The 16,791-nt window shown below is 49.9% G+C and overlaps 1 protein-coding gene across 4 annotated transcripts in view; it reads right to left on the reverse strand.

Moving 5' to 3' along the window:
• OPCML (opioid binding protein/cell adhesion molecule like) overlaps window positions 1-16,791 on the reverse strand; it is a 1,243,265-nt gene that overhangs the window by 1,067,167 nt on the left and 159,307 nt on the right. For 2 of the 4 annotated variants that reach the window (XM_082341076.1, XM_082341075.1), the window contains one exon: window positions 8,272-9,402. In XM_082341076.1, the coding sequence (XP_082197202.1) occupies window positions 8,272-8,332 (61 nt within the window). In that variant the 5' untranslated portion in view covers window positions 8,333-9,402. Of the gene's footprint in view, window positions 1-8,271; window positions 9,403-16,791 lie in introns of those variants that run through there. The other 2 variants (XM_082341080.1, XM_082341077.1) reach the window with 1 other exon arrangement.

Below are 16,791 nucleotides of genomic sequence, written 5' to 3' on the forward strand. Positions count from 1 at the left end.
ATTTTCCAACAGGGGATCCGACAGGGAGGCGAAGCTCAGCTCAGCCCCCCGTGTGCTGAAATGACACCAGCTGGGCTATGAACACAGGTTATTGAAGCTCCGTGTCGACATGTTGGTCGGGTCCCTGCTGACTATGTGACATTAGCTAAGATGCCGGACTCCCTATGCCTCAGTCTTCTCATCTGTAGAATGAAAGGAAGGGACAGATGATCTCCAGCATCCCTTTCAGTCCCGAGGGCTCTGCTTTTCTACATAAATTAATATGACTCACCCAGGTGGTGGTGGTTACAGGAAGGTCATGCATGCTCTTGTGACATCACAATAATATTTGTGAAAACGCTGCATCTTCGTGCCCTTAAATCAATCTAGAGTCCAATCAAAGCTTCCCTAAAATGCCTGGTTTCTTTCAGGAGCAAATAACCCTGGGCAAGATCCAGCAGATAACACAGCTAGAGCTCTCTGCAATCTCTTTGACAGATTGGGAAATGAATGATGCCATTTTAAGCTCCTACATTAGACCCCGAGAGGACACCAGTGAAGGGACTGAGATTATGAGACTTCAAGGAATGATGGAATTTCCAAAACAACTTATTTCTGCTTCTGGGCAAAATCACACCTGAGCTGAACGGATGGTGTGTAAGCAGGACGTGGAGGACAGATCCTCTTCTCTGTGCTCCCAAAGGCACTGCTGGTGCTCACGGTGGGTTTCCTTTAGATTCGGATTCTTCAGACACATCTGGGGCACCTCTGACTTTCCTGCAGCGGCTCCACATCACCTGTGTCTCTCCAATCCGACACCACCAGCAGTTTCCCACCTGAGCTACTCTGGGGGCCTCACCCCTTCCAAGCTTGCTCACCTCTAATTCACTCTTCAAAATGCACAAGAACAAGATTCAATTATGTAAGGCGAGATCCTCACCCCCACTAGGTGCATCGCATCAGTGGGGTTCTGTCACTTCTAGAATAAAGACCAAAATGACCAACATGAGCGTCCAGGGCCGCTGGCCTCATCGTGTAGCACACGCCTTTCCTCTACACTCCAGCCAAGCAGGAGGACGTCCCCTGGTCCCTTCTGCTCCGGGGCCTCTGCATGTCCTCTTCACTCTGCCTCTTCCTGGGGTTTGGATAAATTCCGCTCTTCATCCTTCAGATCTCAGCTCAACGGTCACTTTCTCGGGCAAGTGATCTTGCCTCCCCGGCAAGTCAAGCCCTTCCTATGGGCAGCCCAGACCTCTCCTCCCATAGATGTGTAGCAGCTCTCACTTCCCTCCACAGGGACACATATTTGAGGCACTCGGTCTCTCCCGCGAGGCTGTGAACCTCTTTTTTTTTTTTAGAATGATTCTCTTTATTTTTTTTAAGATTTTTTTTTTTTGATGTGGACCATTTTTTTAAAGTCTTTATTGAATTTGTTACAATATTGCTTGTTTTATGTTTTGGGTTTTTTTGGCCACGAGATATGCAGGATCCTAGCTCCCCGACCAGGGATCAAACCCGCACCCCCTGCATTGGAAGGTGAAGTCTTAACCACTGGACCGCCAGGGAACTCCCGAGGCTATGAACCTCCTGCAAGCAGGGACCAGGAAGACTTTTGTTCAGGCACTGCATTCCCAGTGCCCAGAACAGTGCCTGTCACATAGTAATCACTCAATAAACAACATGTCAGACAAGTGAACCTGCCTGGTACTTGTGGCATCATCGTCAGAGAGGAGCAAGGCGTCTCAGACCCCTGCTGTTCAGAAGCCCACAGCCATGAACGAGCAAGTCTGAAATCGGCTCAGCTATAAGAAGTGACTCGGTAACAGACACGAGAAGCCCTGTTTCCATTTCCTCGGATTTACTGAGCCCTTCTGACCTCGTCCGTATGAACATGAACCCGTTTAAGTGTCACTTGCTCAAGCATGACTCACCCTATGCTATCAGTGTCCTCCTGTCCCTAACCCAACATCCTACCTCTTGTGGTCACAATTCCTCCTCGTACTGCTATAGCGTGTACTTGTTGGCACGGCAGGCATGACTCTAAATTTCTAATAACCGGGCCACTTCATCAGTACCCGGAGTTGCTTAAACCTGTGAGTGATTTTGTTTCTTATGCAGCCGACGGCCCACATCAGGGCCCACGTTTGTGTTTACGGAGAGACTCTCACTCTCAGGCGTGTCTGTGGCGACACACGACATGAAATCCAAAAGCACCATCTCCAGCTCTGAGCCGCCGCGTGCGTATTTGGTTGGAAGCTCGGGGCTGGTGTTCACTGACAGGCATGAACACTGGAATGAGTAATCGCCACAGCATCCTTCATACATTTCCGCCTCCCATTAGCAAAGCCTGTCTGTCCTCGCTCTGCAGATGGGGAAGCTGATGGGCAGGCCAGCCCAGGGGCCCAGATGCCTGACCATTCAACGGATGGAACAGAATGACAGAACAGAGAAGCTGACCCTTAGTACTCGTGTGAGCTTGGCTGGTCACCCATGCACGTGTCCATCCATTCATCCGCTCACTCGTTCACTCCACAAATGCTCTGTGAGCACGTGTTCTATGTCCGTCACTGTGCTGGGCACCGAGGTCATGTGGGAGGACAAAATGGATGCGTTCCCTACCTTGAGGGACTGCAGTCCAGGGAGGAAAGCGAGGCATAACACGAAGAATCACTGTAAAATATATGGGCCGACAGTGTTAGGGAGGAGGAACCTGGCATCCTGGACTTGGCAGTAATGAAGGAAACGAGCATCGAGAATGCTCTCCTGGGAAAGAGAAACTTAAGCTGAGCCCTGAAGGATGGAAAGGGTATTTATCCAGAAACATCATGAAGGGAGGATCAGAGTTTTCCAAGCTCAGGTGACCTCCCAGGGGAAGCCCTTGAGGAAGGAGAGAGCACGGTGCGTTTGAGGGACTGATTCCCGAGCGATACGGAGCAGGGGCCAGGCTGTGGCCCGGGGACCGGGCTGAGAGCTTTGGACTCTATTCCAAAGGCAACCAGAAGTCTGCATAGGGTTTTAAGCAAAGGAAAGACAAGCTCAGCTCTGCCTATCTCATGATCTCTTTGAGAAGCAAGTGAGACCAAAGATAAATCTCCCAGGTAGACCACAAAGCACAAAACTGTCACTATGCTTGGTATAATCACTAAGCAAACTCCCACGAGTGGTGAAACTGCGTTTGTAAATTCCCTACAAATAAATGTTCACGAATGACCACTCAGGCTGTTTCAGAGTCTGTCCCTTGAGATGTGGAAGATGCTGGTTCTCCGGAGGTGGGTGTCGGCCTGCCGTCCGCCTGCCACTTACCATTTCCCGGGAACACGCAAGCAGCCACTCCAATCAGTGGCCCGTGTCCCAGTGCATTGATCCATCTGGGCCTTTCAGGGGTGTCTCTGCACAGCGTCTCTGCTCATTAAAGGAAAGTGCCTGCATCATAATGATAATGCCTTGCACTTACCCAGCGCATTGCCCTGGGGTGTCTCAAAGCCTTTGGCAAACATTTAATTTAGTTAGTCTAGTGACTGCAGGGGAGTCCCCAGCCTCTCAGCACCACGGGGTCTGGGCAGACAGACAGAGGTGCTGAGGAAGGAGTGCAAGGTCGGCCTCGCCCAGGCTCCAGGGCCCAAAGGTGGCAGGAGGGTGAGGGTGCACGGGGTCCCTGCATCGCTGGGGCGGCGCTCCACGCACACGGCCATGGCTGAGGGCGGTACAGGCAGCATGTAGGCCTGCTGCCACAGCGCCCACGGGGAGAGCACCCAGGCTTATGGCTACAGCAGGGAGCTCTGCAAGGGCAGAGACGCAAGTCCAGAGGAAGAGGCTACTTTTCTGAAGGGGCTGTGGATATGACTGTGAGGGCAGCTAAGCTCTGACCTGGAGGCGTGCGTGCGTGTGTGTGTGTCTGTCTGTGTGTGTGTGGACATGAGAGGAGGACAGTGAGTGGGGAGTGTGTATTCTCACACCTACAGGAAGGGAAGAGCAAGCACATCTGTCTTCAAGTTCATCTCTGGTTACAGGGTTTATCCCTGCCCATTCTCAGAATTACCTTCAGTCCCGCCCCGGGCCCTACAAGCACCTCCATCTCAGGGTGTAGACTTGAGTGGTGTAGAAATCTAGCAAATGGAACTATATCCTTGCCCCCCGTGTTAGTGCCTCCCCACTTGAGGGAAAGGCTGAGGCAGCCAAGGCCTCCCAGGTTGAGAAGCAAAGTCTTAGTTTTCCATCAAGAGCATGAAACGGCTCAAGGGGCAGGTGTCGCAGGGCCCGGAGCTCGGCACCTCTAGCGGGGTCAGAGGACTGGCAGAGGAGAGAGGTGCCATCCCAAGGCGATGCCAGCCTGTCTCCCTCCTCCGAGCGCCCGCCCGGCCCCCGTGTCTGGAAGGTGCCACCCAGCATCTGGAGGTGCAAACACCCACCCCCGCAGACAGCCGGGCTTGGCAGCCACTGGCCATCTGTGGGCTGATGCTTGAGATCACTGACAGGAACAGCCAGCCTGGGCCATCCGTGTCTCCTCTCTCCCAGCCCAGGCAGCAGCCCAGGGGCCCCCATCCAGTGAGCCTGGGACAGGACAGCCACAGCCCAGAGGCTGCAGGTGACAGCGCCCCCGGAGCACCGACTGTCCGAAGCTGATGCACAAGCCCATGTGCAGAGCACCCGAAAATACTGCAGAGCAACATCGGGACCAAAGGGGCCATGTGTGTCTGCTGCCCTAGTTTTCCACGCAGAGAAACCAAGGCCCAGGAAGCTCAAAGTCCATGGGCCTACGGCGTCAGGGTCCAAGGGCAGGAACACACTGAATAATTCCCTGTTTTATGGACCTCTGTTCTTGAGGCAGGAGAGTACTTACTCACTGTACTATGTCTAATCAGAACCTGTATAAAGTCTTGTTGGATAAATGAAGGGGGAGATTGGACCGTTAGTTCCCAGCGCTGTGACAATGACACATATAAGTGGGTATGGTCAGCCTTGCCTTCAGCCTGCTCCACCAGAAGGAATGCCCTCTCCCGTCCCGTGCGACAACCCCCCCCTGTTTCTGCCCTGTGACTAGGAGACCAGGTTGGGTTTTTTACATTCACCTTGTTATCATCTAACCTATGCTTTTGGCTACTCCACGCAGGTGGAGATAAGAAGCATATGCTGCTGGAACCCATTCTACAGATTGGTAGACTGAGGCCCAGAGAACACCCTGAGCCGACCAAACCAACCTGAGGAGAAGGGGACAAACAGGAGGTAATGACCGCAACGTGGGAACAGAAGCCCTCCAGATTGGAGACCCAATCCTCCCATCAGCGAGCTGGGCTCCCAGCTGGCGTGACTCTACGCTCTGCTTCGGAAACTGAGCCTTGGCCATAAAGACAGCAGCCCCTGTGCCCACCTCCATGCTGCCCTGCCATGTCTCAGGCTAGAGGGAAAAAGGCAGGCACAGATGGGTCTGTACTCAAATGCTGCAGGCCGTGGACAGGTTCTCAAGTACACACGAAGTGGGCTGAGAGGGACCGGGGGTGTTTGCTAGCAACACATGTCTGAGGCGGGGTAGGGGTTCTGCATTTTAATCTGCACCCCCGGCACTCTTCATCTCCTGCTTCCCCAGACTTGCTTCCCATCCCACTCCTCCCTCACCAAGCCCCCAGACCCACAAGCCCATCTCTCCTCCTGCCCGGGACCACAAAAGTCCCCCCACTCTCGGCGCTCAGGGTCTCAGGAACATCTCAAGCCTGGAGTGACAATTAAATTGTCAACAGAGACCTCTCCCCATCTTGGGTGTGGGCTCATTATGGTTTCCACTTGTTACTGTCTTTCCCGTCCCAGAGATTCTGCCTAGAAAAGCAATTTATGGCCATCGGTCTCCCCCTGGAAGGCACCAGGCGACAACAACATTAGTCTTAAAATTATTCTGGGATGGAAATGTGTTTCACTGAGAAACAGGCTGCAGAGTGAAATGGCATCGAGGCCCAACCAGGTCAAGGTTACGTTACTGCATTAGCCTCTGTCTTCAGAAGCAGGAAAAGTAAATGGCTAACGAGCTGGTATTAACCCTGATGGGAGGGAAAGCATCATTAGAAACAAAGGGGAAAAGTCTATAAACACATAATAAAGGAAGTAAAAGAGGCGAGGAAGTAGTCACAAGTAAGCCATTCGCTTGTCAGAACTTTAGGACACAGCCAGGTCCCGTTTCCCGCAGGGACCCTCCCGAGGTGATGCTTTCCTTTCCTCCGGGCACCTCCAAAGCCAACTTTCCTCCTCCAGCTGAGATGCTCGGGCCAGCTTCCAGCACAGTTAGCAGGAAAGAGCAGCCCTCCAGCAGAAATGCCTTCCCCTCTGCTGAGCTCATCCTGGTGAGGCCAAGGGGCTGGGGGCTGGGGGAGGCCATGCCCTGGAGCAGGGCCCACTTCTGGTGCGGGTGCTCCCCCACCAGGGGAGAGGAGCCTGGGAGCTCTAGAGGGAAGCATCCCCGGCTCCAGGTCCCTTCAGGGTGCACCGCAATGCAGCTCCAGCTCCTGGGGCTCGCTCCCTCCCCCCTTTGGAAGTGCAGTGTTCTGATTCCACGAGAGGAGCCCAAACCCACCACCAGCATCCCTAGGGGTTGAGTGCTGCCGTTCTGCCAGCTGTGCTTCAGCTCAGCGGGAGGACGGGGGCTGGGGGCCCAGAGTTGTCACCCAGGCCAGGGCTCACACCCATGGGAAAGTCTGGACCCTCACTCAGACCCAGAGCGCCCACCTGGCTCCCTCTCCCAGGCTGGAGCCGGTACTGAGTGCCCTGCGGGCCTTCCCCTCTGAGCTGGTCCTGCTGAAACCCCCTCCCAGCCTTGAGTCTGGAAGAAGAAGAGCAGCACTCCCCCACCCGCTCTAACTTCTCAGCCTAAAGCAGACAGCCTGGAACGCGGTTACGCAGCGCCCATCTCTGCTAGAAAAAGTGCAATTGTAAAACAGCATTACAAAACGTTAAACGATGGATTTACTCCTTTTTTTTGTTTGTTTTTAGTCCATCCTCTTTTCCCTTCTTCCCAATAAACTTTTCATTTTTCTGATTTCACTTTGGTAGCTTAGAAATACTTAGGGCTTTATGTTCTTAAACACAGAAACCAATTAATTCTGAATATAAAAATGTAAAATTGTGTGTTTTACCCATACAGGATATGTAAGGCTTAAGAATCTTATTATTTATGTCTGTGTATACATGCACAGGATTTTAGGTTTAAGCTTATGTTTAACCAAATGCATGTGTCTCAATTTGGGAAAAAAAAAAATGAAATTCTCACTGGGCTGAGGTTTAGGGCAGAAACCCCACAGACCCCTGGATGCTGGCCTAAACCCTTGGAAGCCATCACCCGTCCCTTCAGCATTGTTTGAAGGATGCCTGCAGGCATTCAGCTGTCTGCTTGCGAACGACACGCATGCAATTATCAAACCTATTACAACGTGTTGGGTTTTGCAACACTTCCACTAAGCCTATTCTGGCAGGATTGCAGCCTCTTACCTGTGTCACTGCAAACAAGTAACTGCTCTGATAGGTGGGACCACGTTTAAATGGCTCCGTAAGGTAGGGAAGGTGCTGAGGAGGACCAGGTAAACCCAGATTCCCACCCTTCCCCCGATACGAACATTCCAAATTCTGTCAGGGACATTCACGTTTCAGATGCAGGGAGAAGGAGGGGGAAACGGGATTCTGAATTTCAGAGGCACAATCTGCCCATTTGGTGGAAGGATAAAGAAAGGATGGAGGTGGCAGGACTGTGTTAAGGTGAGAAATGCAGGAGCAAAGGAGGAGGAAGGAGAGAGGAAGGGGCTGGAGAGAGAGTGAGGAGAGAGGGTGATGTGTGGGGGGGGGAAGGAGGGAGGAGGGGGAGAGAGAGAGAGAGAAAGGAGGAGAGACAGAAAAACAGAGATGCCAGCAGACGCAGAGAGGAATCAGGATGTCCCCTCTATCCTGCCGGTCCCAACAGAAGCGGCGAGAAAGATTTATCCCTGGGAGTTTAAGCCCCTCTTCTCCTACCCCTGGGACCACAACTGGTTAAAGCCAGCCGGCACCTTGCACAGCAACTGCAGTGCCTCACAGCAGGTGCACATCTCGAACCCAGCTCACCAGACCCACTGCCTGGAAGGAGGGCGAACCCCAAACCCGAGCTGCAAGCACCCGTGCGTGCAGGAGCGACGAGCTAAGCGGTGTGTGCACGGCGAGCCCACCTCTCCCCACACACGTAGCTCACACTACTCCCTCTCCCCCCCCACCCGGGCTCCCCTTCCCCTTCCCCTTCTGCTCGGAACCGCCCGGGGGGAGCCGAGAGCCCCTGCTGGGTACCTGGGATGAAGAGCAGGGCGGTCGTCACGGAGAAAACAATCCAGCAGGCGGGGTGGTGCATCTTGAGGCTGCGGTGTCCCCGCGGCTGGGCCGGCTGCCGCTGCTGCCTTCCTCTGTGCTGAATTCTGAGCAGGTTTAAATCCAATGTTTGCAAAGGGAGGGAGAGAGCAGGAGAGAGGGAGCAGGCAGGCAGCGTCTCGGGTTTTTTCTCGCGCAGACACACAACTGGCAAGCACCATCAGCACCGATCTGCGCGGGGTGCGGAGCAGACCTCCTCCAAGGCTCGCATTGGTTCCGCGCTCCTGAGCGACACGCGGGCACTTTCCAGCTGGGAGGCTGGGCTCCGGGGAGCTGCGGTCTGCCCCATGCTCGCCCTCGCCCGGAGCACGCGTGTGCACTGCTCTCTGGGGGAGATGCCAGCGCGCAGGGCTTCCTTCCGTGGGCACCGGAGCGCCTTCGTGGGCAGTGGGAGGGGCTGGGACTGGCAGTGGGGACCTCACAGAGCAGGGCTCAGGGCACGACAAGAAAGGCAGTGTGACCAAACCTTGTGCCAATTCCTCACCATCTTTCCTCCTCCTGGTCTCCAGGCTGGGAGGGCAGGAGCCGTGGCCCATGCGGAGGTCACTCGGACGGTTAAATCAGAAGCAATTCAGTTTTCCCAGCAGGAAGATGGGTGCGTTAGGGTTTTTTCCAACAAGGATGCGAAGAGAATTGGCCAGGTTCCCCGCAATTAGAGCATCCTCAAGCTCTCCCTAGACTGGATGCCCTAGACGCTGGAACAGCCGCTGCGACTGCGGTACAGGCGGGGTGCGTTCAGACTAGACGGCAAGGAGGCAGGAACCAGCTGAAGTCGTGGGACATCTCCAAGGTGACAAGGCCACGGAAGGAACCTGTGGCTTTCTGCCTTCCGTCCTGGCTTCTCCTGCTCACAGCCCAGTCGGCCCTGCCCCTGGAAGAGCAGCTCACATGGATGGTATTCTGGGTGTGCCGTGCGGCAGATTTCCTCCTGCTCCGCACCTCCTCTCAGGAAGGCCTGCGGCACCCACCCCCAGGCCCCCTGGCCCCCCATGGGCTGTGCCCTCTGCTTGCTGAGGAGGTGCCCCTCTGATGGATCCGCTCAGTGTTGAGGAGCTGTGAAAAGAACAGCAGGGGGTATTATAGAAGGGGCTGGGCACGCAGGGCGCAACTATTTCTGTCCCAGGGTGTCCTCCCAAGACCCCACGGTGGCTTGGACTCCCCCCCAGCTCAGTGTGTGCGCGGCTCACCGCAGGGGCAGGTGAGTGACCGACCCTATGGGAGACAGTATTCCCTCCCCTTCACCACGATCGCCAATGTTTTCCCAAGAGCCTGCGTGGGCACGCATTCACAGTTACCATCTTAGCTCATCCTCATCATAGACCCACCGCGTGGCAACACTACTGCTGGATCTTAGTAGCCTGAAACTCAAGTTCAGAGAGGTTCAGCAACTGGCTAAAGGCCACACAGCTAAGAGGGTCAGCAGTCAAACCCAGAGCTGTCCTAAACACAAACCCCCACAGTTGCCATTAAGCAGCTATGCCTACCACCAATTGCCAGTGAGTTCTTTTGGTCTGAGTGCCTCCATTTCTACAAAATTAAGACCATTTCCTTTTAAAGAAGTAAAACAATCAATTACTTCCCTCGTTATTAACAAGTCTGAAAGGTTTTCTATACTATGGTGATAGTATCATCACCTGGCACTTACAAAGTACTTAAAGTCCTTTTTTAAAGGCTGGGAATATAAAGAACGTACTTTGCTCTTGTCTGAAAAGGGTACACAATATATTTGCAGAGACCATCGAAAAATTAACATAACGCTACATAAAAGATACTAGGACATGTACATACTAAGTATTAAATTCAGATTCTACAGAGCCAGTAGTTGCAAACATGTCATTCACAAGCAAATTCACGTGTGAATTCTTGAAAAAAGCCAGAATCCTATTCATCAGAATTGTCACTAGTGGCTAAATCTGCAGGACAGAACTAGCTTGAGGTGGCTGCAGGATCAGGTGGGCCACTGAAATGAGACGGATGCCCCAGGGAGGGGAAACAGAACAGGCCAAAACCCTCTGGGGAAACATGGGGAGAGGCCTTGGGGGAGTAGGTGGAAGGCAGAGTGGAAAAGGCCTTGAATTCTAAACAAACAATATTTAGAAATTCCCTATTGCTGCTGGAAAAAAAAATTTCATTTTAAGCAGGGAGTGCCACAAACAAACGGGAAATAATTTATGGATTTTAATCTGTGTAGAGTGCACAGCATGGGTTGAGGCAGGAGTACTTGTTGGTGGGTCATCCCAGATTTGACGGACCTGGGACAAGGTCGTAGCAGTGGAAGAGGAAAAGCAGGGGCCGGGGGAAAAGGGCAGAATTAGTAGGGCTTGGTGACTGACAGCTTCATACAAATAACAGACATCATTTCTGCACCCTCTGGGGACCACGGTTTTCTCAAATATCGTCATATTTTACCCCTAGCCTTGTCTCCCAAGAAGGTATAATGACACCTTTTTTGTGAGATAAGGAAACTGAGATTCAGAGCAGTTAGGTGATTTATCCAAGGTCACACAGCTAGTTAGTAACACAGCCAAAATTCAAACCCAGGTTTTTCTATTTTTCAAAGTGAATGCCTCCCTAAAAAGAAATGATGAATGTCGAGCACTGTCACTTTTATCCACGAGCCAGGTCCTCTGTCTTTGGCCTACAGATCCCGTATTTATCTTCTCAACCAGCCAATGTAGTAGGTACTACTAGCCACGTGGTACTCGAAGACTTTAAACGACTCCCCAGCGCTGCAGAGGGTGCATGCACGGAGACCCGGTTTGAGCCCAGGCCTGCCGTCCCCACCAGGGCTGTACCTCGGGGGGAGCATCCGTGGCTCCCGCACCCAAGCATGCACTCAACACGCTTCCCTGAGCCCCAAGGGTGTGCTGTGTCCCGATAGGCTCCGAGGGCACAGCCTCTGGCCCTTCTCGGGAAGGACACACACGCAACCCCTCGGTGAGCTGATGGGGGACAGGAATCAACCTTTTTCAGCCTCTTGGACCCGACACAATGCTGGGCGCTCCGTGTGTATTTTCTCTGATTCCCACCCATCCTTCACTGCTCTCCTCCCTCCACAGGTGCAGATGCATACCAGGGCAGAGAAAACCAAGTGCCTTCTCCAAGGTTACAAAGTAGCAGAGAACCCAGGTCTTTCTTACTCCGAAGTTTATGTTCTTTCTCTATTTCCCATCAGTTATATTTGTGTTTTTAAAACATCCCATTTTGGGACTTCCCTGGTGGCGCAGTGGTTGGGAATCCACCTGACAATGCAGGGGACACGGGTTCGAACCCTGGTCCGAGAAGATCCCACAGGCTGTGGAGCAACTAAGCCCGTGAGCCACAACTGCCGAGCCTGTGCACCTAGAGCCCGTGCTCCGCAACAGATGCCACCGCCATGAGAAGCCCGCGCACCGCGATGCAGAGTAGCCCTCGCTCGACGCAGCTAAAGCCCACACGCAGCAATGAGTAGCCAACGCAACCAAAAATAAATATGTAAGTAAAATTGATTCTTTAAAAAAAAAAATCCCATTTCTTCAACCAAACTATTCCCTAACACACACACACGCACACCCTGCACTTTTAATTAAATTCACGTTTAACAAACATCAACGTATAACAATATTTTAGCTTTTAAAATTTGTATGCCTAATAATCTTTCTTAAGGAAACACATAAATATGTATTTTTTACTGATCAATTCTTCTAGGTCTATTAAATGATAAAAATATATGTCTCTTTTATTTAAAGAAAAAGTAGAAGGAGACATGTATAAATACATATTTAATCAATAGATGGCACCAACTCTGAAAAGAGATATTACGGTCTACTAGATCTGTTTAAACACCTTAAAAAACACAAATACAAATAAAAATGCTTCAATGCATATTTACTAGGGGGACTGTTCTCTTCTCTGAGGTAAATAATATGCAATTTTATACCTTCTATGAATCTTTTTTTTCCTCCCTCTAAAGCAAACAAAACCATCAAAACTGTATTTAAATAGCCATAAGGTAGGGGAACAACCCAACCGAAACCAGGCAATTGTGTGGCAAGGTTGGCTGTCACACTTTCACTCCTGCACACCTACGTGTCTTTCCTCTGGACCAGGGAGAGTTGCCAGGCCACCCTCTTCAGACGGAGTGACGGATTCTTAGAGCTGATGGGCAACACGCAAAGCTGGGTCAGGGTGGGTCCTCTCCCCAGAGATAGTCCTGGGTCCCCAGCCTGCCTCTTTCCCTGCTGGCATTATGACCTCGTGTAAGGAATTCAAGGACTCCCTCTGATCTACATTTTTAAAATATTTATACAAAAGACCGCATGGATGAAGAGACTGCCTTTTGGTACTTCATATATTCATTCATTCATTCGTGGAATAAGCATTCACCGTGTACCTACTATGAGCTGGGTAAATACCTACTGTGTGTGACGTACGGGAGAAGTAATATCGAGCAAGCTAGAAGCCTGTCCTCACCCACCTGAAACTCATCATGTCACTGATTACATTTGTGATAAGTGATGGAGAAAAAATATAGGTCGATAGGAAAGCACAAAACAACGACAGTAGCACACCTGAAGGAGGGCAGGTGGAGGTGGTAGGGAGACTGCCTGAGAGGTGATCTCTAGGCTGGCCTGGGGTGGGACTGGCCAGGAGCAGGGACCCCAAACTGCTCTGGACAGAAAGCATGGCCTAAGCAGAAGCCCTGGGGCAGGGAAGCGACCTGCGGAACACCGAAGGCTCTTCGAGCAATTTCCATTTACCAACTTTGCGCTGACATCAGCAGGTAAACAGCCTGAAGATGACGGATCAGCGCACTTGGAGCCCAACGAAGGGACAGGAAGGATGGAGTTCTAGATATTGTAACACTGGGTTTTCTTCCCGTAAAAAAATAAAAAAGGACGGATGATAAAATACTACAGATTAAAATCTGACTCTGCCATGTCAGCTCTAATATTCCAGATTGAACTGGAGCCTCCTGGGCTCTGATCCCTGAGAGCAAGTTGAAGACTCTGGAAGGCACTCCTTCAAACCACAAGGTGCCATTTAGCTCAAAGGAGCAAGAATTTATGAAGTGACGGGTTCATGGCCAGAAGAGTAACCCTGCTTCTGAGGCCCAGGGACCCACTCACGGTGGGGGTCTCACCTCTGGTCTCAGGTCTTCATCTATTCCTATGCGTCCCCAAACTTCTAATATGTCCACAGAATAGCTCGGTCATGCCCATGAGAGCTTTAACAATAAATACTGCTTTTGAAACACCCACGATGTGTCAGTTCCCTGCTTGGTGGCTGATAGGTATGAATAGCTCCCACAAATAGAGCTTCTCACGGGTCTCAGACACCTCAGCAAGGACATCCCTGGGCCCCAGGGAATTGGCAGAAGTGAGACTCGCACCCAGAGCTGACCCCAAAGCCTGAAGCCCTTCTGTCCTCTGATGTACTCACATGAAGCCTTTATAAAGATTTACGGGCTTCCCTGGTGCAGTGGTTAAGAATCCGCCTGCCAATGCAGGTGACATGGGTTTGAGCCCTGGTCCGGGAAGATCCCACATGCCGCGGAGCATCTAAGCCCGTGCACCACAACTACTGAGCCTGCGCTCTAGAGACTGCGAGCCACAACTACTGAAGCTCGTGCACCTAGAGCCCATGCTCTGCGACAAGAGGAGCCACCACAACGAGAAGCCCGTGCACCGCAACGAAGAGTAGCCCCCACTCACCACAACTAGAGAAAGCCCGCACGCAGCAACGAAGACCCAACGCAGCCAAAAATAAAATTAATTAATTATTTAATTTTTTTTAAAAAATCCTATGCTTTAAAAAAAAAAAAAATGATTTACTACACGGCTGCCAGCATCGCACATTATTTTTTTCATTTAAAAAACTTTAATCAAAATAATACATGACACTCTCTCACTTTGTCACTACCAAACGTAAAATAGATAGCTAGTGGGAAGCAACCGCATAGCACAGGGAGATCAGCTCTGTGCTTTGTGACCACCTAGAGGGGTGGGATAGGGAGGGTGGGAGGGAGGGAGATGCAAGAGGGAAGAGATATGGGAACATATGTATATGTATAATTGATTCACTTTGTTATAAAGCAGAAACTAACACACCATTGTAAAGCAATTATACTCCAATAAAGATGTTAAAAAAAGTCATTGTAAATCAACTATACTCCAATAAAAAAAATAAATTTTAAAAATAATACATGACAATAAACAAGGATTTATTGTATAGCACAGGGAACTATATTTCAGTATTTGTGATAAATTATAATGGAAAAGAATTTTTAAAAGAATGTATATACATATATATATGTATGTATAACCAAAGCACTGTGCTATATACAGTTGAAACTAACACAACATTGTAAATCAACTGCACTTCAATACAAAAAATAATAATAATAATACATGACATATGTGTTTTTTCAAGTTACTAGGACTAAAAGCTCATGATTGAAAACTGCATGCCAAATGCCATTTCTCAGAAGCAACCACTTTCATCTCTTTTAGCTGTTTTGTCTGGTATTTGCTTCCTTATTTCTTTTTTAAAGTGTGCTTATTCTGATATTTCTTGATTTAACAATTTTAACAATTATCCAACGACTTCCTACTACAGAAGGTGAAGATTCAGCCCTGATCACCACCCCCTACCCTGCTCCTCCCTCCGCCAACCCAGTATAAATGTCATGATTTTCAACTATATCAATTTTTAGCATTGACATTGTTATGATTATTTGTCTTTCTAGTAGAACTTTTTGCTTTGCCCAGAAATATTTGCCTTTTTGTTTCATGCGTTTAGTTTTCTATGGACCTATTGTTAAATCTCCCCAAACTCCCTGCAGAATCCTAAAATTCGTCTAGTGATTTATAGGCACCACATTTGAAAGGCATTCTTTCTGGACCTTCTGTTCCCTGGTCCTCCGCTGTCATCTGGGACTTCCCTTTCCTAAGAGCTTACGGGACCCCCTGTCTCTCTCCTGTCGTCTGGATCTAGGTTTTCTTCCACTTGGTGTTCCTCCTTGTTTTAATATAACAAATCTCTTAATAGTCTGCTGGGAAAGCATACATAGGTGGTCATTCCGGCAGGGATCTTGTTTATTTGAAAATGGCTTTATTCTAATCTCACTCAACTTATATATAGTTAATTCAGCTGCAAATAGAATTCTAGGTTTAAAATCAATATCGTCTCCAAATGTTGAAAAGCCATTTCTCTGTTTTCTTCTAAGCTTAAGCATTATTGCTGAAAAGTCTGATGAATGTCAATTTGTATTTTTTTGTACGTGAAATGGCTCTATTTTCTCTCAGTAAACACTGAGGGTGTTCTCTTCACCCATGGCTGCCCAAAATTTCACAAAGATGTTTCCTAATGTGGGTCTCTTTTTTTTCATTGTGTCAGGCACTCAATATACTCTTTCAATATAGAAAATTCATGTTCTCCAATTCTGGGATTTTAAAAATTTTTTTGTATTGTGTCTTTGAAATTTTTCTCTCCTCTATATTATTCATTCTTTGTGGAATTCTTATTAAATGGATGTTAAGCTTCTGGATTAGTTCCCTAATTTTCTTATATTTTCCCTTTTCATTTATCAAGATGTCCTTGGTTTTAACTTCCAGTTCTCCTACTGTTTTTTTTAAAAATTCTATTACAAATGATTAGTTTCCCTCCGTCTTCTTGCGGTCTGATTTTTTATATAGCGCCTGACCTTGTTCCCTGTGTACCGTATCTTCTCATATCTCTCTGAGGATGTCAATCATAGCTTCCAGAGTTCCCCTGTGTGGCGGCTCAGGCTCCATTTCCTCAGTCCTTTTACTCTGCTCATTTGTTTCCATCTTTGTCTTTCCCGCAGGAAAGCCTCCTCAACTATCTGGTGATCTTTGGCCTTCCTTTCATATTTAAGAGCAAAACAATAAAAGCCTGACTGGAATCTCTGTGTTTATCGATGGAGTTTATCTACCTGTGGACCCTTTAAAGATGACGAGGCCAGGAACTGGCCTTGGGACCATTTCCCCAAGTGTTAGTCATGTGGCTCTTTTTGTCTGGAGCTGGAGGCGTTCCCCATTCTCCTGCCAGGGGGTAAAGTCCTGGCTTCCCGCGTCCTGAGGAAGGCTGGGGGATTCTCCACTCAGGGTGGGGACCCTCCGCCTCTCGGCTTGCAGTGGGACCCTCAGCTCTCTTCTGGGGCTGAGCCCGGAGCTTTCTTCTTCAGTTCCTTCAAAAAATAGACTTCCCACTCATGCAGAAGTGGGGAAGCAGAGAATTCTCGAGGTGGAGCGGCTAACACAGACTTTGACCCACCCTTTGTCTTTGGCGCCTCCCCATTTCTGGTGCCCTTCCTGGGCCTCCTGGTTCAGTGGCACACCGCATGGTTCTAGCTACCGCTTCCCTCCACAGATCCTCCCACCTCAGCCTTCTTTACTCCACTCAATCACCTGCCACTCGTTTTATTCTTTTTCCAAGAAA

The sequence above is a fragment of the Balaenoptera borealis genome (genome assembly GCF_965194805.1).
Source record: "Balaenoptera borealis genome assembly, chromosome: 11".
NCBI lineage: Eukaryota > Metazoa > Chordata > Mammalia > Artiodactyla > Balaenopteridae > Balaenoptera > Balaenoptera borealis.